The 25,841-nt window shown below is 42.3% G+C and overlaps 1 protein-coding gene across 17 annotated transcripts in view; it reads right to left on the bottom strand.

Annotated features, from left to right (window-relative positions):
• Positions 1 to 25,841, bottom strand: part of LOC138764513 (teneurin-3) — a 4,541,667-nt gene that overhangs the window by 272,786 nt on the left and 4,243,040 nt on the right. For all 17 annotated transcript variants that reach the window (XM_069940598.1, XM_069940580.1, XM_069940589.1 and 14 more), the window contains one exon: positions 3,811 to 4,048. In XM_069940598.1, the coding sequence (XP_069796699.1) occupies positions 3,811 to 4,048 (238 nt within the window). The remainder of the gene's footprint in view (positions 1 to 3,810; positions 4,049 to 25,841) is intronic.

A 25,841-nucleotide genomic window follows, 5' to 3' on the forward strand; every position in this document is an offset into this window, starting at 1 on the left:
AAAAGACCGCACAGTTAGCATAAAGGCTATCAAAACGCTATAACGGCACTAGCAACCCGGGTTCGAATCTGGCATTGTCTGTCTCGAGTTTGTACGTTCTTCATGTGCTCTGCGTAGGTTTCGTCCAGGTGCTCTGGTTTCCTCCCATATCCAAAGATGTACGGGGTTTGTGGGTTGATGGTCACATGGGTGTATTTGGGCGACGCGGACTTGTGGGCCAGAAGGACCTGCTATTGTGCTGTATCTCTAAATTTAAAGAAAATTAATAAGCAATTGCTCCTCATCGACATCCTCAACTTACTTCCTCAAATCTTTAAATTTTGACGGACAGCACACTAACAGGACCTTCCAGCCCAATGGCCTGCGCCCGCCCCCCCCAATCACCCATTTGAGCTACAACCCCCATAGGTTTTGAAGAGTGGGAGAAAACCATAGCACCCAGAGGAAACATACGAAGACACGGGGAGAACATATAAGCGCCTTACAGACAGCACCAACTTCAAACCGGGCCTCTGGCACTGTAATCGTCTTACACCTGCCGCTTCGCAAACCATGTCTTAATGTCATTTTCCCTAGTTCTTCTCTCACCTTCCAATGGGAGGTGAGCTTCTACCTTTCCTCTTTCATAATTTTATAGGATCCCCTCTCATTCTCCAATGAGGATACAACCAGACAACTCAATCTCTCCACATAGGTTAACCCCTTCATCTCCAGAACACAAACTGTTGAACGTCATCTGCATCACCTCCAAAGCCGGTCTATCCTATCTCAAGTGAGGAGAGCAGAAATGCACTCCAGGTGAGGCATCACCAGAACCCTTCATCGTTGCTACAGAACCTCCCTGCTCTTAAATTCAATCCCTGGAGCAATGATTCATAAACAAGCTCAAGCCTCTCTCTCAGCACCACAGCATTCTGCAGTCTTTCACCATTTAAATATTAAACTGATCATATACTTTTTCTTCTAGTGGGTGGCCTTGCATTTACCAATATTGTACGCCATCTGCCAGACTGCTGCCCACTCACTTACTCTATCTACACCTTTGTGTAGTGATCTGCATAATTCGCTTTTCCTCTTAATTTTGAATCATTAGGCAAATTTAAATATTCTGCAGTGAACAGTTGGACATCCAGCTCACCACTGATTGCCAACCAGAGAAACACCCACTTATCCCACCTCTTTCCCTTCTCTTGGTTAACCAACCATTGAGCCACACAAATACTTTTCCCCCAACTCCTTACATCCTTATCTCATGAATGTGCCATCTTATCGAATGCCTTCTGGAAATCCAAGTATACCTGTATCTGCTGTGCTCGTCATATCCTCAAAGAATAGTAAATTTGTCAAACTTGACTTTTCCTTCCTGCCTGATGTCTTGCTCGTTCTTCCTTCTAAATCAGTGGTTTTCAAAATGCCCCCCTAAACTCACATTCCTACCATAAGTAATCCCTATGCCATTGGTGCTCTGTGATTTGTAAGGGATTGCTTAAGGTGGTATGCGGGTGAAAAAGTGTTGAAAACTACTGTTTTAATCGTTCCTAATTGACTCATTATGCGCACAGTTTCCTAACTCCAAAGGAAATGGGTCAATGATAAATTTTCTCAAGCAAAATATTTCAGTAACAACTGGGTTGAGAGCAGTGGTCCTCAACCTTCCCTTCTCACTCACATCCCACCTTAAGCTCTCCCTTACTAATGACAGAGCAACGATGGCATATGGATTACTTAAAGTGGTATGTGAGTGGAAAGAAAAAAGTTGAGAGCCACTGGCATAGGGATTGCTTAAGCTGGAATGTGAGTTTAGGGGGGCAGTTTGAAAACCACCGTTCTAAATGATAACCTCAAACATTTTTGAGACTCTGGATGTCCAGCAAACTGGCCAATCGTAACCAGCCTTTTGCCTACATCCTTTTATAAATAGAACTTTCTATAGAGTTACTATAACTCTCAGTATTACTTTCAGTGACCCATGAGGCCAAAGGGTCTTATCTATCTTCAGACCCAATAGGTTGCTCACCACTAACTCTTCCATGATATTGATAGTATTGAGGTCTTCACCTCTCATTGCGTCCTTAATGTAATTTTTTGCCACATTAACCTGGTCTTCCATTGACACAAAGAAAATCGATCAAGGCCTTCACCCTTTCTGCATCACACAAAATTAATTTCACCCTTCTCATCTTCCAAGTTACCTATATTTGCTTTAGCCACCTCTTCCTGCTTTTACTGTTTTTGTTTGGTGCTAGTTTATTTTCATACTCTATCTTTCCTTTATTTATTGTTTGCTTAGTGGTTCTTGGTCGCTTTTTAAAGTTTACCCAACCTTTCAGTTTCCCATTTGGTGAAACAAAAGCTGGCAGCACTGCCGGAGCTGGTGAAATGGTAGCACTACTCCACAGTGCGGACTCGGAGAGCGGGGACATAGCACTGCTTCTCAGGTTTAAACTCCTGGGTCATAATACCGGCAGCTTCATAAAAGCCTGCTAAAGGAATCAATGGAGTTTATAAGTAAAATCCTCCAAACACGAGGTCTATACGCAAGATGCCAATGCCTGTGGTCAGCAGGGGCCACAAGGGGTTGCAGTCTCCAGGGAGCAGAGGACCGGTGCAGGGCATCACAAATGGGGAAAACAACCCCCTCCCTCCATTGAGAAACAGCCTGGGAAAGTATCCATGGCGGTGGACCAGCAAGGGGCTTCGCAGTGAAGGAACCGTGCAGGGAAGGTGAACATCGCGGCAGACTAGCTTGAGGCTGAGCGGCTGAGGGACCCTTGCGAGCAGATGACCTCCATGGATTGAGATCTGTTGGACACTGATTCATGGGAACCATGAACCATGGGAGCCGGGATTCGAGAGGGTGCTGAGGGTAAGAAGGGCTCCCAAGGGCTTTGGGCTTTCTGATTCTGTTAACGGGTTTGGATCTAGAGGTTGGGTTGTCGATAGAATGAACAGGAGTCAGTGCGGCTTTAGAGGCGGTGGGAGTGCTGCAGATGAATCCTTGGACACTCAGTGACTCTGAAGGGACTCTTTTTACTTCTCTTTCTCCTCTCGTTAAGGGCACAGGGCTTATGGTGATCCTTTGCCTGACAGCAGGCGAAACTTAAATTTTATCATGTATGTTAGATTTTTATAATAACAAGAAATAGAAGCAAGAATAGGTCATCTGGCCCGTCGAGTCTGCTCCGCCATTTAATGAGATCAGGGCTGATTTGATGATGGGTTCATCTACACCTATGTGACTTGACCCCACGTCTTTTAATTTCATTACTTTGTAAAAATGTATCCACCTTGTCTTAAATATATTTACTGAGGTCACCTCCATTGATTCAATGGGCAGCAAATTCCATGGATTCACCACCCTCTGGGAAAAGCAATTCCTCCTCATCTTCATCCTAAATCTACTACCCTCAATCATGAGGTTATGTCCCCTAGATCTTGTCTACCAACCTCTATCTTATATACGCCTTTCATAATTTTATGTTTCTATAAGATCGCCTCCCATTCTTCTAAATTCAAGCGAGTGCAGTCACAGATATATCAATCTCTCCACATAGGCTAACCCCTTCATCTCTGTAATCAACCTGCTGAACCATTAGTACATGACAATAAAGGGAGCCTTGACCCTTGGTTTTGTATTAATCCAAGGCTGGCTTTCCCTAACCCTTACTATCCTTGCTTTTAACTGGAATGTACTTTTGTTGGCCAATCCTTGCTTTTAGACTGATCAGAACATTTCATTCTCACCACGTTTAATCCCATCCACAGCGAATAGGACGTGAAGGTTTTATGCACGAGCTTTACGCAATGTACCTGGTCTCCAGTGGCACATTGCTTCCGAGCACCCAGCTGTCCTGCAGCTGAACAGATTCCGGCGTGGTGGGCAGCTCGCTGGGCAGGACGGCCGCTGGGGCCGGACTCTGGTTCCTCCGCTGGCTCAGTGAGTTCCTGTTGAGCGAGGTGACAGCGGGCTGCTGCTGAGTCAAATGCTGCTTGTGCACGGGGGGCAGCGGCTGCAACGTTGACTGGCTCTGGTGGTTGGTTGGTTGCTCTGAAAGGGAAAGAGTGGAGGAGAGAGTTAGGGAGCCAACTGAAGAATCATTTTTGGTCAGAGTCCAGGAACGAAAGATGGAGTTCTCTCGCTCTTTCACCCCAGTTCTGCAGTGATAACATAAATTGTGATTAGGATCAATAAATCTATGCAAGAACTCAACGATTTCCTGACCTGCACCACTTGTGAATGTTAACCATTGATAGGCATTATGAAAAATCAACATTAAAAGATAAGTAGTAGCTCACTTTTAGAATAAGGTAGCACCAGAAGTGAATCACCTATTGATCCTGGGTTGGCTCTTGAACAGTTATCTCCATCGTCCCATTCTTTCCCTCTATCTGTAGCGGAAGTTACAAGGGGAAGTGCAATATGGAGACGACACACGATAAGTCGCTTGCACTTCCAATGGTTTTATTTTTGAAAAGCCTGCGCTGCGTCTTTTCAGGCGGCCCGTAAGTCCTGCCCATGCCCATGCACAGAGCAGCTGAGTGCACATGCACGGCCCGCTTGATCGCGGAAGAAGATGCCAGCAGCGTCATCTTGACACAGCTGCTCCGCTGCCAAAACAATGCAATGCCGGTTCGCCTGTGCTCCAATTTGCACTGCCACATAATCCTTCAATATTGATCCAATCCCTTTAGAAAGTTACTTCCTAACAGGCTACACCACCCTGGCAACAAGAAGCTTTCCAAAAGACAAGATTCATAAAAAGCATTTTCACCTTCCCTCACCCAGAAACCAATCCCTTAAATGTGGCCTGCTCCATTCTCTAGTTCCACCAGTATCAGCTAACTTAGGAACTCGAAAATGTCAATCCATGGATGACAGAGGCCGTGCTTGTGCATGCATGTGTGTGCTCAAGTGCTGACACATAGATATATGCATCCTTCTTTCTGTCAATTTGTCAGTAGCAATACTTTTTCCAAACACAGTATCAAGCACAGTATCCAGAATTCAAGCAACCAGCAAAGAAAGTGCAGAAAATACATAGGTGAAAAATACAGAAGTTTAAAATCGGCTCATTAGTTCACTAATCACGCAATACAAACAATCTCAAGCAACTGGAAAATTCACTTATTCGGCATCTACCAGTCACCATAGGCGCTGGATACTTGGGGGTTTTACTGTATGTGGTTAATAGCATTGTTCCACTTTGTGAAAATTCCTTCAGCTAACCTTGGAGCTGCGACTAAACTCACAGCTGCATCTCCCCTGTCTCCGGATCTTCTCAGCCACTTCATTCAATGAGATTCATCAGGCAGTTAATTTTGAAAAAAAATTAATAAACTTAAAAAAAAGAATGTCAGAGTCTAATTGCTGCCCTGTGATACATGGTTGGGTAGGTTCACCCCAGCGATGCTGAGGGTCAAATGCTATAGATCTGCTGATAATTTAGTGCGCAGTGAGTAAGAAAACCGACTTCTATTTTCTTAACGTTGGGGACTTGTGGGGATACCTTTTGTTCCTTGCTTGAGCAAGCTTGCCATATTATTTCAGCAACATTACAATGGCCCTTGGCATAAGAATGCACACTCCGTTTGGCAAAATCCCACTCTGCACAGCAGATGTTCCTTCACGCCCATTTCGCAGATTCTATCACAGCTGATTATAGCACTTGGGAACATCATGTACCTAATTACCATTAAATCCATCAGGCTCCCCACTTCTAGTTGAACTGCATATTGTTCCGTCTTTGCAGGAGGCCCATGCTGGGAGACTCGTCACTAACATAGGGAACTTCCTCAGCCCATTTGGTAGTCACTTGATTCCTGAAATGGCTCACTTGTGATTAATATACAACCAGTCTGCCAAGAGAATCTGCAATGGGGGAAGTGCTTTCTATACACAGTTTTTAAGGCATATTACAATCTCAATTGTTACTGCATAACTTGGCAACTCTTCCCAAAATAGCAAGCTTCAAATCTTCTGTTGCCAAGCGAAGTTTGTATTGTATTGGAAGCTCCACTTGGAGTCCAGCATCTTACAATCTAGGAATTCTTGAATGTAGTTACAGTTCATAAGCACAAAATCCAACCAAATGATATCACTCCACTATATTATTTTGTCGTACAGTCCCAATGCTTGGATTTTTAAAACAAATGTTATCCACCATTATGGGGGAAGTGCAAAAAGCTATGGTTTACAAATATTCATCTTGAACTAATAGTAACATTTTCTTCATCACACAAGCTGTGTGCTTCATACAATGGAGTACAATCACTGCTAACATGAAGGTTAGAGTTAACCTGGTGAAAAGTACCTTGCAAGTTTCCATATTTCCATACAACAGAGAAAAATACATGCGAAGCCACAGAACCATTCCATTCCCTTCACGCTGTTCTGATCCCTTAGAATGCCAGAACCCACCATCATCAGTCAATTAACCTTCCAACCAGGAGATCTTTGCGATGTCGGATGTAACTGGGGCACGTGGAAGAAGCACACAGGGAGAACATGCAAACTCTGCAGAGTTATCAGCAGATGCTTGAGCTGCGAAACAACCATTCTACTAGCTGTGACAGTACGCCATTCTTAATTAAACAGATCAAAATATCCGATTAAGGCCAAATTTTGCATGGCAAATGTTCAAATTCATGGATGAATTTTGATCTCTTTCCAATAGATTTTAATGAATTAATTTTATACAATAAAAGGCCAACTTCCACTGCACCATTACCTCATTGCTGATAGTTAAAAGTTCTTCAAGTGTGTAGTTTTTATATTTTTCTGAATGTGGAAGGGCACAGTGAGTGTTGAACATACCAGTGGACAGGGATAACAACAGCATGCCCCCTTCACCAATAAGAATGAAGGATAATGAACATAACAGTGCAAGGATTGAGAAGCAAGTGTTTCCCAGGATGTTGCCTGGATTGGAGAACATGTTTTATGAGGCAAGGGTAAGAGTTAGGGCTTTTCCCTTTGGAGCGAAGAAGTATAAGGGGCGACTTAATAGAGGTCTACAAGATTATGGGTGGACAGCCAGCATCTTTATCCCAGGGCAACAGCAGCAAATAACAGAGATGAGAGGAGGTATGTTTTGAGGAGATGTCAGGGTGTGTGCTTTTTTTTTTACACACAGAGTTGTGGGTGTCTGGAATGCATTGCCAGGGGCGGTGGTAGAGGCTGGTACAATAGGGACATTTAAAAGACTCTTCGCCAGGCATGTGGATGCAAGAAAAATAAGAGCATTATGTTTGCGAGGTAGGGGAGGTCTAGACTGTTGAGTAGGTTTATATAGGTTGGCACAACATCACCCTGCACGCAGCATCTTCCAGCTACTCCCGACGGGAAAGAGATATAGAAATGTCAAAGAGCCAGAAACACCAGGCTGAGAAACACCTTCTTCCCACAGGTAGTGAGACTGCTGAACGATTGATGTGCTACTCACACTCATCCCAAGACTCTAAATAAGCAATTCTATTTATTTACTTATATATATGTTTATATGTCTTGCATATGTATGTGTGCTATGTCTGTATTTATGCTTGCATGTTTTTGAACCAAGGACAGAAGAATGCTGTTTCATTTGGTTGTATGTATACGATCGGATGATAATAAAATTGAACTTGAAAAATATTGCAGACTGAAGATCTTGTACTGTGTTGTAATGTTCTGTTTTCTCTATCTTTTGATATGAGGCAGCCACTTCACCAGCTAGCTCACGGTCATAACTGAGCAAATTCTTCGTCCATTGACCTAGATCAACCTTTTTCTTTCCACTCACATACCACTTTAAGTAATCCCTATGCCATCGGTGCTCTGTGACTAGGAAGGGATTGTTTAAGGTGAGAGGAAAGGGAAGGTTGACAACCAGTGCTCGAGACCCAATTGTTACTGAAATATTTTGCTTGAGAAAAATCTTGTCATTGGCCCATTTCCTTTGGAGTTATGAAACTGTGCACATAATGAGTCAATTAGGTATGATTAAAGTAGTGGTTTACAAACTTTTTTCTTTCCACCCACATACCACCTTAAGCAATCCCTTACTAATCAAAGAGCACCTTTGGCATAGGGGTATGTGAGTGGAAAGAAAAAGGTTGAGAACCACTGACCTAGATGACAGAGACCAGGTGTTGGATTGTATGTGCGTACACACGCGCGCGCACATGCACACACTTGTCCTTTGATTATACTTTAAAAAATCTATGCTATATTTCTCTTTCAATCCACAGTTGTTCAAGTAACTACCCCTCTGTCCCTAATGATTGTTTCTTGAATATTCTCCACTGTTATTGTTAAGTTGAAATTAAAGATCCAGTAAGCGCAAGGACATACCACCACCTGCAGGTTCCTCAGAGTCTCCTTCTGTTTAGATTTGGATATATGTTATCATTTCATCTGGTTCAAATCTGCAAACTGCTCATCTAATAGTTCCATTCGTATGCTCTCCAAGGCCACACAAACTACAGAGCGTGGACTATCACTGATTCGAGTCATAGAGTTATACAACCTTAAACAGACTCTTCAGCCCAACTTGTTCATGCTGGCTTGGAATGTCAAGGGAATAGAAATGTTCCAGTGCCTCTTGATTTGGAAACCAATTCTGTGATTGGATCTAAGTATTTGACTCAATCTGGTGTCATGATTAACACAGACTGCAACCATCAAGAGCATGAATCACCATAAAATCCCTCTGCACCTCAACTAAGGCCAATCCTTCACTCTTGTCCAGATTAAATCCATGGACTCATTCTTTCAGACTTTATCTTTAAACTCATGATTTTTCAATTCTCTTCATAAGAAAGTTTCCACTGCATCCCAGAAAAGGGATGAAGAGCTGAAGAGAAAAACAGTTGTAGTCTCATCCAGTTGTAGTCTCATATGAGGAACATTCCTCAAGCGATAAAATAAAGATCAACCTTCCATTTTTCTTTCTAATTAGCTGCTGCACTTGCAGGTTAGCTTTCAATGTCCCACAGGAATCCCTTTAAACATTAACATTCACCCACATCTCATCATTTGATAATTACTCAGCATTTGAACTTCTTGTGATTGGGATAGATCCCCAAGAACAAAAGCATAAAGAGGTCACCACTAAAAGGTATAGTTAAAACATCATAAATGCAGAGATACATAACTAACAGCATTGGGAACCTGGACCAAACTCCGAGCCTGCTGATATGATTCACCAATGAGTTTGCATGGACAGACATCCTATGGTGGCTCAAGATGGGCTCAGTACCGCACCTTGAGTTTCAAGGTGTGGGATAGTGCCATAACTGAGCTGGTAGAGACTGACATCACCCATTCCCCGTGTTGACAGAATACCTGGATCGTCATACTTTCGTCTTGGATGTGAAGAAGGCTGCTGTCCTTCCCCCTCTTTGTCTGTTTGTACATATTTTCCCATCACAGAGATTACTTTCTGGTCATTCATTTCATGGTGGTCAGACACTGACACCACACCATAAAGGCTTCTGCACAAAGGCAGTCTGGGCAAGTGAAATACTACAAAATCCCAGGTATTGTCTTAACATTTGGAAAAGAAGAGAAAGGGAGAAAAGCTGAGGAGGAGAAGATGGAGTTTTGAACATGTTAATCTTCTTGCAAAGGGAGGAAACTTGTGCCTTCAGTAAAATTCATACCAGAATTGAGAGAAGTTGTATTGAGACTGAATCAAGCTTACATTTGCAAAATACCTGTAATGTAATAATGCATTAAGGTGCTCTACAATTTTAATGGAGCATCTGGAAAGAGAGGTGGAGAGAAGTGTAGATGACACTTTCCAGGTTCTAATATTTCCTAATTTCAAACCATGTCATCTTCAAGGAAACGTGGGGACAATATTCTGAACTACTATCTTATTAATCCAATAAACCAAACTTTGTAGATGCAGCTTTATGTAGCTTTAATTTGTCAATAAAACTGATAAACATTTTGCATTACTTTGTATGAAGATTTTCATAACGATGAATAAACAAAGCATATACTGTATTTAAAGATATAATGATATTCAACTTCAAAGAAGAAAATAAGATGATTTCAAAGACAATTATCTCGAGCTCACGTCTCTTACATAGTTTGTTGAAGAATGAGATGCAAGCTCTTAGTCTGCATGGATATTATATTATGTCATAGTCACTATGGTAACATGACAAACAATAATCTTTCTTAAAGAGACAAGCACAAAATTAACTAAGAATCAAAAACATAGAGTTTTAACCTTTACAAGGAAAAGGTTTTTAGCGAAGGATTCAAGAGTTTTGAGCCTTGATTTGAAGCAAGGCTGTGATAATATTCAGGTTATAAAGCTGGGAGGTTGAGGGAAAACCATTGGGTAAATGGACAGAACCTGTTAGAAAATGGATGAATTTACAGAGATGAATAGACTATGTGGTATTGTCATAAGAAAATTAAAGTTTTAATCAATCACTCCCTTCAGGTTAATCTCCTGAAAACTCTTCAGATATTACCACATCAATGTTCAACTCATCAAAAAGAATATTGAAAACAAGGGAAAGGAGAATGTTATGCCACAAAAAATCTGTCAAGTTTCTATATTTAAACTATATTTAGTTTAAACAGATGATTGTATTTTTGTGTTTCCATTCACAAAATACTCAGTCAGAAAATATTCATGAGCTATTGGGAGAATTTTGTAAAAACACAGAAATGATGGAGGCTCTCAGCAGTTCTTGCAGCCTGAGCCCTTCCTCAAGGTGTGAGCAAAAAGTAGGCAAGGAACCTGTATTAAAAAGGCAGTGAAGAGTGGGAGGGGAAGGAATACAGTGCAACAGACAAAAGGAGTCAATTGGATTTGATAAGACAATAGGAGAGAATAAAGGTGAAAATTGATAGGGGAGGGGGTGGTTTTTGGCTATGAAAGGAGTCAGAGGAAACAGAGAGAGAGAGAGAGAGAGAGAGAGAGAGAGAGAGAGCGCTCAGGAATTTTGTGTCCAAAGGGTTCGTGTTCCTTGCTAACTTGACACTCTTCTCAATGATCTGAGGACATCTCAGGTGCTCTGTTTTCAGTTTTCATTCTGTTACATTCTCCAACTTTGAAGGGAATTCTATATATCTACATTATGGTGGAAATCTTTACATAGATTTCAGTGACATTCCATTAATTGGACTTTATTGGCAAACTTTCAATATTTCTGAGGAAGTGGCAAAAATTCTGTGTATTGAAAAACACTCTTCTTCTTTCTTTCGCTTGGCTTCGCGGACGAAGATTTATGGAGGGGTAATGTCCACGTCAGCTGCAGGCTTGTTTGTGGCTGACAAGTTCAATGCGGGACAGGCAGACACGGTTGCAGCAGTTGCAAGGGAAAATTGGTTGGTTGGGGTTGGGTGTTGGGTTTTTCCTCCTTTGTCTTTTGTCAGTGAGATGGGCTCTGCGGTCTTCTTCAAAGGAGGTTGCTGCCCGCCGAACTGTGAGGTGCCAAGATGCACGGTTTGAGGCGATATCAGCCCATTGGCGGTGGTCCATGTGGCAGGTACCAAGAGATTTCTTTAGGCAGTCCTTGTACCTCTTCTTTGGTGCACCTCTGTCTCGGTGGCCAGTGGAGAGCTCGCCATATAACACGATCTTGGGAAGGCGATGGTCCTCCATTCTGGAGACGTGACCTACCCAGCGGAGTTGGATCTTCAGCAGCGTGGATTCGATGCAGACGGCCTCTGCCATCTCGAATACTTCGATGTTGGAGATGAAGTCACTCCAATGAATGTTGAGGATGGAGCGGAGACAACGCTGGTGGAAGCGTTCTAGGAGCCGTAGGTGATGCCGGTAAAGGACCCATGATTCGGAGCCAAACAGGAGTGTGGGTATGACAACGGCTCTGTATACGCTAATCTTTGTGAGGTTTTTCATTTGGTTGTTTTTCCAGACTCTTTTGTGTAGTCTTCCAAAGGCGCTATTTGCCTTGGCGAGTCTTTTGTCTATCTCGTTGTCGATCCTTGCATCCGATGAAATGGTGTAGCCGAGATAGGTAAACTGGTTGACCGTTTTGAGTTTTGTGTGCCCGATGGAGATGTGAGGGGGGGGGGGGGCTGGTAGTCATGGTGGGGAGCTAGCTGATGGAGGACCTCAGTTTTCTTCAGGCTGATTTCCAGGCCAAACATTTTGGCAGTTTCCGCAAAACAGGACGTCAAGCGCTGAAGAGCTGGCTCTGAATGGGCAACTAAAGCGGCATCGTCTGCAAAGAGTAGTTCACGGACAAGTTGCTCTTGTGTCTTGGTGTGAGCTTGCAGGTGCCTCAGATTGAAGAGACTGCCATCCGTGCGGTACCGGATGTAAACAGCGTCTTCATTGTTGAGGTCTTTCATGGCTTGTTTCAGCATCATGCTGAAGAAGATGGAAAAGAGGGTTGGTGCGAGAACGCAGCCTTGCTTCACGCCATTGTTTATGGAGAAGGGTTCAGAGAGCTCATTGCTGTATCTGACCCGAACTTGTTGTTTTTCGTGCAGTTGGATAACCATGTTGAGGAACTTTGGGGGGCATTCGAGGCGCTCTAGTATTTGCCAAAGCCCTGTCCTACTAACGGTGTAATTCGCTAAATGTACGCTGAATGATTTAAGCTGCAAAAATCAGTCTGTGAATTGGTGTGTAGTCAGTTATGACTTTTACACAGAAATAAAGGAAAAATTCAATTTAAAGTTAGCATACTTACCTCCCTCCAGAGTGGTCGCTTACACTTTTACACTGCCTTCCTTTGTTGCAGAGTTTGTTGGAGGGTGAATGCTGTATTCATTAGCCCAGTTTATTTCGGAGTGCCTGCGGTCAATTTAGACTGTAGCCGCTCCGCAAAAATGTGCAGGTGTTTTGGTTGAAAAATTATGGGATGGAATTTAGCACTTAAATTACTTCATGACATTTTTACACTGCCAGCGGGGCGGAAAATTTGCGCAAGTTTTCTGCCTCTCAGCGGCTGTGTAAAAGTGCACAATATGTAACATATTTTATATTTTATGCATAAAACTATTCCTTTTATCAATCAGACACAGATTATAAAGAACATGGAAAATAAGTTCATCACAAGGAAGGGCTTCACAAGTTCCAATTTATCTTGCATATCCATATCCAGGGATTTGGTTCCTGGATGCATGAAACCTCAGATTGATTTATCACCTCTTGGTTTGTAAAATCCATGCACACCAAGTAACAAACGAAGATTTTCTTCTGCCAAACAGAAAACAATTTCCTCCTGTATAACATTAATTAAGCCTTCCTTGGATACAGATGCCTCAATCTGTTGTCTCCTGTTTAAATAAAAAGTGCAACTAAATGACAGATATATAATTAAAACAGCAGAAACCAAGGCAAGGCCAAAGAAGAAATATATCACTGAAACTTTATCTCAATCCACACAAAAACACTTCAAAGCAACCACCACACATTCCAATGGAGTGGAGTGCCTGTGTTAGTACTAATATCTGAGGAAATGTTTTGATGTATGCTCAGATCTCATGTGTTAGACATTTATCCAGCAGGGAACAGGCCCCTTGGCCCAACTCATCAATGCCAACCAAGTTGGCATTCTGAGCTAGTCCCAGTTGCCTGCATTTGATCCCTATCCTTCTCCAACCTTGCAGTAATCAGAAGCACTGGAGAAACTCAGCAGGGCACGCAGCATCCATAGAAAGGGCGAGAGCAAGTGCTCAAGGTCAGGCAGATGCCTGAAGAAACAGGTGGGGAGGAGAAGGGGAGGAGCACAGCCTAACAGGTATGAGGTAATAGATGGGTACGGAAGAGAGGGTAAAAGATAAAGCTGAAAAGTGATGGGAGAAGTCAGAGGGCTAAAAAAGATACCGCTGATAAGAGAAGGAAGGGAAGGGGTGGTAATCTTGTAGGGAAATTGAGGGATGAGGGAAAGAGAGAGAGAGAGATCAGGGGAGGGGGCTTAACAGAAATAGGAAAAGTCAGTTTTTGTGAAGCTCAGTTGGTGACTGCTGAGAACCAATATAAGGTGTTGTTTCTCCAATTTTCAGGTGGGTTCACAGAAAGATATCAATGTGGCAATGGTATGTGCAAGTGACGTGGTTGACCACTGGGAGGTCAGCATTTCTGAAGGAGTGCCCAAAACAATGACTGCCTTTTACTTTCTATGGATGATGCATGACCTGCTGACTTTCTCCAGCATTTTTGTGCACTTCACTAGACCCCAGCATCTGCAGATTTTCTTTTTTACTTCTTCTAACCTATCTAGGTATCTCTCCAAATGTCTTTTGAAGGTCAAAAATCACACCGATTTTTACTGCTTCCTCTGTTCTTGATAATGGACTACCTACTGAGTGAAAATAATGCCCCTCTGGTCCCTCGCCCTTTCAACCTATTCTAGTTCTAGAATTGTTTACCTTGGGAGAAAGACTGAGCCTTTACTTTATCCATGCCCTTCATAATTTTATCAGAATCAGAATTTATTGTCATGGACAAGTTATGAAATTTGGTGTTCTGCGGCAGTATCAAAGTGCAAACCAGCTAACAACAGTAATATTAAAAAAATAGAAATAACACTGCACAAAAATTAAGGCAGAGTCTTTGATTCATTGATTATTCAGGAATCTGAGGGGAGTGGGGAAGAAGCTGAGTCCTTGTCTTTAGGTTCCTGTACCTTTTTCCCGATGGTAGCAGAGTGAAGAGGGTGTGGTCTGGGCGCTGGGGTCTTTGAGGATGGAGGCTGCTTTTTTTAAGACACCACCTCATGTCCTTGATGTCCTTGATGGAGTGAAGTCTGGTGCCCGAGATGTCACAGACTGAGTTAACAAACCTCTGGACATTTTTCTCGTCCTGAGATTTGGCACCTCCATACCAGGCAGTGATGCAATCAGCCAGAAACTTCTCTACAGTCCACCTGGAGAAGTTTTCGAGAGTCTTCAGTGACGTTCCGAACCTCCTCAAACACCTCACAAAATATAGTCGCTGGCGAGTCTTCTTCATTTTTACATCAACATAGAGGCTGCAGGACAGATCCTTGGAGATGATGACACCCAGAAATTTCATTATGTTCTATGTAGTGAAATCATATTCTCCTATGTCAATGTTTGCTTCCTATTTTCCAGAGAATTAAGATCCAGCCTATCCAACCTCTTTCAATAACAAACCCCCAAATCCTGGTCCATCCTGATGAACCACCTCTGCACTTTCATCTCATTTACATCCTTCTGATAGCTGGGCAACCAGTACTGCACATGGTATTCCAAATGGAGTCGTTTACAACAGTATCATGTGGTCCCAATTTTTGTACTGAAACCCACATCCAATGAAAGCAAAGACTTCTTCACGACCTTGTCCACTGGAGTTGCTCCTGTCATAGGTCTCTCTATGCTATAGCATTCTCCAAGGCCTGGTCATTTACATTGCGGTTCTCTGTTCTATTTACTTCTAAATTTTTATTTATGAGTTCTATATACAGATATCCAGAATTCAATTAACCTGCAATCCTAAGCAACAGGCAAAAAAATAAATAGAATGAATAAGAATAAATACATTTTAAAATATGTTTAAAATGGGAAAAGTAAATGTTCTCTGAAGCAGTGCAAAACCCCTTGATGAAGATGGGCACAAATATTCAGACACCAGAGCTCTCCAGATGTACTAATTTGCATTTGAATAAAATGGCAGTGCCCAGAATGAAGAGCCGGCCAATGCCACTCGCTGATGTGGAGACTCTCCCCAAAGTATCTCATGATCCCTGTCTAGTAAGTCTTTATCTTTATTTATATATGATCAAGTACATTAGTAAGGTTTTGTCTGTAAACTTGGGGATGAGGAGGGGTTAATTATGATGGCAGTAATGTTAGCATAGCGGTTCTTTTCTTTGGCTTGGCTTCGCGGACCAAGATTTATGGAGGGGGTAAAAAGTCCACGTCAGCTGCAGGCTCGTTTGTGGCTGACAAGTCCGATGCGGGACAGGCAGACACGATTGCAGCGGTTGCAAGGGAAAATTGGTTGGTTGGGGTTGGGTGTTGGGTTTTTCCTCCTTTGCCTTTTGTCAGTGAGGTGGGCTCTGCGGTCTTCTTCAAAGGAGGTTGCTGCCCGCCAAACTGTGAGGCGCCAAGATGCACGGTTTGAGGCGTTATCAGCCCACTGGCGGTGGTCAATGTGGCAGGCACCAAGAGATTTCTTTAGGCAGTCCTTGTACCTTTTCTTTGGTGCACCTCTGTCACGGTGGCCAGTGGAGAGCTCGCCATATAATACGATCTTGGGAAGGCGATGGTCCTCCATTCTGGAGACGTGACCCATCCAGCGCAGCTGGATCTTCATAAGCGTGGACTCGATGCTGTCGACCTCTGCCATCTCGAGTACTTCGACGTTAGGGGTGTAAGCGCTCCAATGGATGTTGAGGATGGAGCGGAGACAACGCTGGTGGAAGCGTTCTAGGAGCCGTAGGTGGTGCCGGTAGAGGACCCATGATTCGGAGCCGAACAGGAGTGTGGGTATGACAACGGCTCTGTATACGCTTATCTTTGTGAGGTTTTTCAGTTGGTTGTTTTTCCAGACTCTTTTGTGTAGTCTTCCAAAGGCGCTATTTGCCTTGGCGAGTCTGTTGTCTATCTCATTGTCGATCCTTGCATCTGATGAAATGGTGCAGCCGAGATAGGTAAACTGGTTGACCGTTTTGAGTTTTGTGTGCCCGATGGAGATGTGGGGGGGCTGGTAGTCATGGTGGGGAGCTGGCTGATGGAGGACCTCAGTTTTCTTCAGGCTGACTTCCAGGCCAAACATTTTGGTAGTTTCCGCAAAGCAGGACGTCAAGCGCTGAAGAGCTGGCTCTGAATGGGCAACTAAAGCGGCATCATCTGCAAAGAGTAGTTCACGGACAAGTTTCTCTTGTGTCTTGGTGTGAGCTTGCAGGCGCCTCAGATTGAAGAGACTGCCATCCGTGCATTACCGGATGTAAACAGCGTCTTCACTGTTGAGGTCTTTCATGGCTTGGTTCAGCATCATGCTAAAGAAGATTGAAAAGAGGGTTGGTGCGAGAACACAGCCTTGCTTCACGCCATTGTTAATGGAGAAGGGTTCAGAGAGCTCATTGCTGTATCTGACCCGACCTTGTTGGTTTTCGTGCAGTTGGATAATCATAAGCATAGCGGTTAGTACAATGCTATTACAGCGCCAGTGACTAAGGTTTGAATTTAAATTTCATATCTTATGGGAATTACCTGATTAAAGTGAACTTTACATAATTAAGGACTGTAATACTGATTTTTTTTATAACTTTACATTTTACTTTTGTCTTTTAAACTTTTTATTCTAAAGGCATTGTAAGAATGTGTCTCAGGCAACTGGAAAATTCACATCTGCAGTCCCTGTAGGTGCCAGAGAGAAGCTGGTATATCTGTTTGAAGACTACGTAGTTAGTAGTTCTATGTTCATTCCCTTTTCAGATCTCTGTTCCTGATCCCCTCTGCCCCAAACAATGGGCATGAGTTTCTATTGGTCCAAGCCACTCACCAGTATCTCATTGTTATGACTCACCCTCAATTGCCGGTTAAGAAAGACAGCATTAGCAGGTACCTCAACTATGGAGGGGTCAACAGCATCTCTTCAATCTAGTTGTCACCTGCTCTACAGCCCTGGAATATTTACCATTTGTACTCAGCGGAAACTTAATAATGGAAAGTTTACCAAGCGTATTGAATCCAAGTCTGCTGGCCCCAGCAATGAGAGAAGCCAATTTAGCATGGACGAGGAACTTTCTTTTGAAAGAGATAGCTGACAGTTAGAATAACAGTGCAACTCCATGCAACCAAAGCTCTTAGTTTATAGCTGTTAATCAATCGATCCAGGTCTTGGGCACTTGGCTCCAACAGCTACTGCAGACATTGGAAAGAAAAACAGAATTTGCTGGAAAAGGCTCGACAGGTCAAGCGCGAATGAACAGAAGCACATAAAAATTAGGAGTAGGGGTCGACCTACTGCCCCTTCATGCTTGCTCCATCATTCAACAAGATCACGTTCTGTTTCAGTGTTATTTTTCAGCATTTTCTCTCAACATCCCTTGATTCCCTTAATATTCACACATGTATTGTTCTTCAGTACACAAATGAGCTCTCAAAAGGGTCATACTGAATGACAGAGAAAACCATACCTTTGCTTTCGTGTTCAATCCTCAATCTACTGATACGATAAATTTAAGGGTCAGGGTCCAAGTTATTAGTTTCACTCTTGCCGGCTACCAAATTTGTAACCAATTGAATTTAGGCTTGGTTTTGTTGCCTAGTTGACTCGGTGACTCTTTTCAAGTCAAGTTCATCGACATCTGATTGCACAAGTACGACTTGATGAAACAGTGTTCTCTGGTCCTCGGTGGAAAACATGCAGACGCACAACCAGACATAACGCACATACTGGCAAAAGATCCGTATGCAGGACAAGTATTAATACATCCAAATAAATAAATATTGCTTCCTGAATATGAGAGCCTTGGATGGTTATTGTGAGCAGCCAAGCATTCTCACTGCCGGTGGTAATGCAGGGTCTGGTACTCCAGTATCTATTTCCCGACGGGCGCAGCTGAAAGATGCTGCGTGTGGGGTGGAGGGGGGCCTCAATTATTTTACATGGACTTTTCAGGTCACATCAAATTGGGGAGGGGGAGGGGGTAGCGAGAGCAAGATCCCAGTGATTCTCTCTGCCACTCGGCGGATTGACTTCTGATTCATTTTTCTGCAGCAATTGTACCACACTGATGCAGCCGGCATTTAGCGATTTTCCTCTCCAAAGATACTGCTTGACTATCTGAGCACTTCCAACATTCTAGGGGCTATTCTGTCTCTTTTATGAAGAAATATAAGTGTGTGTGTGAAATTGGTAGGACTGACACAATTTATTAAATCAACTCACCAAGTAACCGGAGACCAAACTAACAAAAAAGGGCCTTTAAAAGTGACTACCTCCTAAAATATTGATGCATTTCCAGAAAATGTTTGTGCTCCAAGAGGACCATCGCAAATAAATGGCAAAATGAAATCAAAACCAATTTAGAGAACTCTTCTGGAGCCTTTGGGTAAAACACAATCTATTGTAACAACTCAACGGGTCAAGAAAAAGAATGTTAACATTCTGAGCCAAAAATCTTTACCAAGACTCGATAAAGATCTCAATAAAGAGTTTTGGCTTCAGATTCCAAAACATGCAGCTCCTGTGTGTCTCCAGAGCCTTTGTAATGTGGATTTTGTTGTGAAGTTGGTATATCTTCAGCGAGAGAGTGATGTAAACTGAATCCCTGGTAGGACACAACCAGAATACCAGGACCTGTCTGCATTTAGTTATCATTTAAAAACTCCCACAGATTTCAAATCTCACAAAAATATCCAAAGATGTTTCACCAGAAAATATTCAAACAATAATTAATGTATTGCTACAAGAAATGTTAGAACGCTATGCTAATAACTGGGCCAAAGAGGCTAGAAGGAAGAAAAAAGGCAATTAAATAGAAAGGTTTTAGCAGAGATTTTCTGAGCCTAGAGCCTTGGTTCTTTGAAAGTTCAACCATGAATAGTCAAAGCATTACAACTGAGGCCAGAAGTGTGTCAGAATATGTTGTGTTTTATATTGTATATGTTTTTGGGAGATAAATTGGGCCAGTTCTTTTTAGTGTAGGTCACATACAAACATTTCAAAAAGATCTCATTTAAAATATTAGAGCTCTGTTCAAGCTCGACAGGCCAGCTCTGAATGCCTTTGCAAAAGCTTTGGGGAGTGCCCAAGAGACTTCACTAATGGATTGTTGTTTTGAAAAGCAACACATGAAAGAACCCGGAGTATTAGGTCTGGAGACGCAGGCTGTCTGAGTGCAGCTTGCTGTTCTAAGGGGGTCAGGTGGTTTTGCAAGAAGAGAGAGTCAAATGGGTTTTTTCTGGGAGAGAGAGAGAGAGAGAGCAAGAGAGAGAGAGAGAAAATTCAGTTCAGCAGCAGCACCTGGGACTGGAACAGGACAAGCTGACAAGCTTATAGAAAAACCTCATTTGGAAGACAGGTCGTCAGCCTGGTCAAAGCCCTTGTGGTTCATGCAAGAGAAGAGGACTGGCTATCTAATGTTTCACTCGAAATAAGGAAAACAGAAAGGAAGTCTGTGGTGACCTGAAAGAAAGAGGTCATCATCTGGAAAACCCTGATGAGGCAGGTTTCTTCGGCAAGATACTGACATGGCTGATTAGAAGGGATCAGTTTGTATCCAGCAAACAACAAATCTCTCTCTGAAAAACGACAAGAACCTTCATGAGCGGTAACCATTTACCTTTCAAGCACCAAAGCCTGGTGAACATCATAAATGTTAAATTCTGTGCACAGTATAAGGATTGCCTGCAACCAGTGAACTTAGAGGAATGAAGAGTGAGATTGGACTGTGAAAGAACTTTTCTCAACTTAGGCACACATTTACCTTTCAAGCACCAAAGCCTGGTGAACATCATAAATGTTAAATTCTGTGCACAGTATAAGGATTGCCTGCAACCAATGAACTTAGAGGAATGAAGAGCGAGATTGGACTGTGAAATAACTTTTCTAAACTTAGGCACACATTTACCTTTCAAGCACCAAAGCCTGGTGAACATCATAAATGTTAAATTCTGTGCACAGTATAAGGATTGCCTGCAACCAGTGAACTTAGAGGAATGAAGAGTGAGATTGGACTGTGAAAGAACTTTTCTAAACTTAGGCACACATGTGCTTAGAATTAGAAGGGGGTTAAGCAAGGTTAAGTAAGTTAATAGTGATTAAGTTTAATCCTGTTTTCATGTTTAAAGATAAGTAAAAGCAACTTTTGTTTAAGTAACCATTTGTCTTGGTGATTTTCTGTTGCTGCTGGGTTTTGGGGTCCTCTGGGCTCGTATCAGAAGTAATCTACTGAAACCAAAAGGGTAGATGTTGAAACTATTGAAGTCTTAAATGGGAAGAAGTTGTTTCAAGAAAAGGAATTGGTCAATGGAATTTTTTCTCTGAAAAGCTAGAGAATCTCTGGAATTCTTTCCCCGAGAGTAGAGATAGCTAAAAGTTTAAAATATTGGGGAATTGAGGTCCTTGCAGAACAGACGCAGAGGAAGAGTTCGCGCTGAGAACATAATTAGAGTGAATTATTGGGTAGGCTTGTGGAGTCTGGTTTGTTGACTCCTGCTATCATTTCCTTATGTTCTTGTGTGTGTTTTATTGCAGATAATTCTGGCATCAAAGATTGAGGAGAGAATGTGAGATTGTGGAGAGATTTGAAAATTGATTGAAATTTCAAAATGCGACTTACTTGATTGGGAAGTGATGCTGGTCAGAGAGGCCAGGAGTATTGATCAAAGAGAACTTCTTAAAAACAGGTTACAATAGTACTGTCCTTCAAATTCTCACGCACACACGTCTCAGCTATTTATTTCTGGTGGGCTCTGCATATTACCAAGAATTTCAACAATTGTAAAAGTGATATGGTTTTGAACCTTCCCTGACCTTTTGTGCTCCAGGATTTATTAAATTTACTCAGAAAAGCAGGGAACATAAAATGTCAGCAATACTGCCTGCTATGGGTTATCTGTCTACATAAATATACAGGGAATGTCAGCTCTTGACATTTATCAGTATAACAATGTGCCTTTGGAGCAAAAGGGCATTGTGTTAAAAAAAAAGAACAAGCTGGAATACCCCATAGTTATATTCTATCTTCCACCTTTCACAATGAAAGCTAATGATGTTTCAGGAGTTCATCCAGGTAGTAATAAAAAGGAATGGGCATTTAAGCTTCTACAATCCTTTGCCAACTCCTCCACCCACTGGACGAGAAAAAATTCTCTTCATCCATTTTCCAACAACTTTTAACTATATCTTTGGCTTGGCTTCGCGGACGAAGATTTATGGAGGGGGGTAAATGTCCACGTCAGCTGCAGGCTCGTTTGTGGCTGACAAGTCCGATTGCTGAATTAAGCATCTTTCCTGCTCACCGAATTGCTTTGAGACGTTGAGAAAGGCAATGTATATCTGTTAGCCCGACTCCCCGTATTTTGTTTTGGATTGCTATGATTCAGATCCATTATGCTCGAAACGGGTTGCAATGGAATATATAAGGCAGTCAATTCATACCCATCAATGCCTATCAATCAGTATTGTAAGCACTGGCCAGTTCATTTGTTATTCACTGCTGGTTGAGGGATCAGACAGACATCAGTGAGGATTTGCAGGCACTTGGTTGTGATAAAGTGGAACTCTTTAGACAGTTCCAATTCATTTTGGTCATGCCAGACTTCCAAAGAATCTTCCTTTATTCTATTCCTCTTGAAATGAAAGCCAGCATTGCATTAGCCTTGTTCACCACCTTCAGGCTATCTGACACGAAGATTCTCAAGTCCCTTTGCACCCAGGTATTTTCTGGTTTGGAAAACATGTCATAAAAAGCAAATTTGACAGAGTTCTGGGCTTTTCTCTTTGGACAGATGAAGGATAAGAAGTAACTTATATGCCTCTATTAAGAGGGGATTAGATAGAGTGGACAGCCAGTACCTTTTTTTCCCCAGGGTGACAGTAGCAAATACCAAAGGACATCTGTTTTAGGAGAGAGTGGAAGAAAGTTTAGGGGAGAGGTCAAAGTTTTTTTTTTACATAGAGAGCAATGGATGTCTGGAATTCATTGCCGGGGGTAGGAAAAATTAGATTGTTGCGGAGTAGGTTTCCATAGGTCAGTGCCACATCATGGGCTGAAGGGTCTATACTGTGCAATGTTGTGTGTTCTGTATTTGTCGATTGCAAAGGCAGAATTGTCAGCAATAAACGAAGCTACTGTGATGAGATTAAGGCTTCCAGAAGATTCGCTTCTGCTTTACTCAGAATTTTATTGAACCTTCCTCTCACCCTGAAGGACAAATGTGTCAGTACATTTGGAGCAGCAATTTTCACTTCACGTAAGGCAGAAAGGACCCAAGTTTGCAGACAGGATTAACCCTGGTAATGTAAAAGCAGTGTGAATATTTTGTCCTGCTGGGATAACCAACAGTGCAAAATATTTCCAGATTTGTGGTACACGTTTTGGTTTGAGGCTCATTAACTGTAACCAACAGTTAAGTGCAACAGTTATTTCAATGTCAGTAGCGTTATTTTAATGGTGTCCTTCGATAAACAGAACCACAATGCAAGGTCAAGGTTTTTGCTTGGGTATGAAAGTTGGCTACCACAGTAAAGATACATTCTCTTAATGCTCCAGTACTAACTGAATTTCTGGTGCACTTCACAGTACAGTTACAAAGGATTCAAGTTAAAAAGAAAGGATTTGCAGCAAAACCCCTGGTATCTGGAACCTATGGGGATAGGTAGATACCGGATAAATGAATGTTACGAATGTTTGAGATTGTGTGTGGTGTGATTGGCGAACTAACTGCTGGAGGGTGCCAATTTTAAACTTTTGTATTTTTTACCTATTTATTTTCCGTTATTTGTTTTGCTGTTGCTTTAGGCTGCTGGTTGGACAACGGGGATTCGCTGTAGTACATATATATGGAGCCTTGGAGACATGACAATTGGAGACGTATTCAGTTTTGGATTCCCTGTCTAAGAAAGGATGTAGTTACTTGGAGGGAAACCAGGCTGGTTCCTGAGATGTCAAGTCCCAAGAGATTGAGAAGAATGAGAAGTGACTTCTTTCAATCATAAAGTATTTTTACTGGCCTCAGCAGAATGGACCTGAAGAAGTTGTTTCCCACATTATGGAATCTGGAATAGGCTCAAAATAAGAAATTGGCCACTATGGATTGGAAAGAGAAAACATTTGGTGGTGAACCTTGGGAATTCCGAATCCCAAATGTGTTCATTGCTTGCATTGAAAGGCTGAGAGCTGTCAATGGCAATGAGAAGGGGCGGGAAAATGGTGCTGTGATAGTAGGGAAGGCAAGGGTGTGCAACCTCATACTCCTTTTCCTATGTTCATAAAAGCAACCCAGTAATAGAGTGGTAAATTTATAACTGACTGCAACAACAAATCATAACTGTGTTCATTTACTTGGTTTTATTTAACACAAATGACACCCACCATTAGAAGCTGTCACAGCTGTCAAAGTAATGATCTCAGTGTGTTGCCTGCTGCATCACTCTGCTTTGCTCTATTAACCTGTTAATTGTCTTTCAGTACCAGCTGCCAGGCAACGAGGCCCTTCCAAGTGCAATGTAAATGCAGTGGAACATATCTCACCAGTTGCCCATTTACAGTGACTGAGCTGGCACCTAGACTAGCTGATGAAACGAACTGTCAACATTTTGCTTCCTTTATCAAACATTTCATCACGGCCTCCATCTCTGCCGAACATGGTCATCAAGCCCCTAGGCAGCGGCAACCACTGAATCGTTAAACTCAGACCTCTTACAGATGTTGTTTCTCTGTCTCTATCCATTGGCGGCTATTTATTATATTTTTAATATATTAGTCAGAGCACATTCCTGTTCAAACACTCTTAGGTATGCTTTTTTAGAAAAAAAATAAATCACCAAAAATAAATTGGGATAATGTTAAAGTAATTTGGTAGTCAGGTCATTTGGTCAATAATCTGCCTAGAAGTCACACGAACAATGAGTGCTCTGCCCATTCAACCTGTTCTTCTATAAAACACATGGTTTGGATCTTAATTGCTCAAGTGACTGAACAGTCATTCTCTCCTTCAGAGGAACTGGGTGACCTTGAGCACAAATCACTGCATGTTAACGTGCTCTTGGAGCAGGAATGCCTTTACCGTAAGAGGATTAAAGTGAGTCATACAATTTATAGAATCCTGGTGAGTCTGGAACACTCTGGAGTAGATTGGTCTCCCAACACAAGGAAGTATATATGTATTATGCAACAGAAGAAATACAACAAAATGATGAAAGGCATAGATAAGACAGAGGTAGGTAAGTGGGTTCCACTGGTGGAGGAGACTAAAACTCAGGGACATTGCCTCAAGATTCAGGGTAGTAGATTTAGGATGGAGATAGGGAGAAACCACTTTTCCCAGAGAGTGGTAAATCTATAGAATTCGCTGCCCATTGAAGCAGTGGAAGCTACCTCAGTAAATATATTTATGATGAGGTTGGATAGATTTTTTACATAGTACGGGAATTAAAAGATAATAGGGAAAAGGCAGGTAGGTGGAGACAAGCCTATCATTAGATCAGCCATGATCTCATTGAATGACAGAGCAGGCTTGACGGGCCGGATGGCCTCCTCCTCCTCCTATTTCTTAAGTTCTTAAAAGTTTACCAGATTGATTCCAGGGATGGTGTGGTGTTGTCCAATGAGGAAGGATTGGGAAGAATGGCCCTATCCTCTCAAGGTCAGGATGGTAATCTCACTGAAATTCTGACTAAAAGACACATATTTGAATGAGCAAGGAACAGAGGGATAGCAAATTAATGCAGTCAAGTGAAGTCAGTATAGATAGATACGATGGGTTGGCATAGACTGTGGGCTGAAGGCCTGCTTCTTGGCCATACAACTCGATGTTGCTTGCACCTCTGAAGGCAATGGCATCTCCTCTTGCTATGTTGGAAATGGGTGCTGCGCCAACCTGCTAGTGCGAGTGAAACAACAGGCATTCACGAGAGAGAGAATTTCTAAAGCATCCCCAGTCAGCTGCCGATGAACAAAAATGCCTTTAAAAATGCCTAAAGGCATGAGGAGCCAGAAAGAAAACTATGGACTTGTATTGTCCCCATTTTCCTTTCATGTTTTTGATTTTGGAGTTTGCATAATTGAAACTTTTAGAAGTTTAAATTAGACAGTGCACAATCACATGGTGTATTGTAATCTGTTTTTCAGGTCCCTGTGTCCTTTCCTCATCTGTTGTCTAGGGAGAATGAGAACAGCACTAATGTTGATTTCTCTGTACTCTATCCAGGTTAAATAATCAT

The sequence above is a fragment of the Narcine bancroftii genome, chromosome 1, assembly GCF_036971445.1.
Source record: "Narcine bancroftii isolate sNarBan1 chromosome 1, sNarBan1.hap1, whole genome shotgun sequence".
NCBI classification, from domain to species: domain Eukaryota; kingdom Metazoa; phylum Chordata; class Chondrichthyes; order Torpediniformes; family Narcinidae; genus Narcine; species Narcine bancroftii.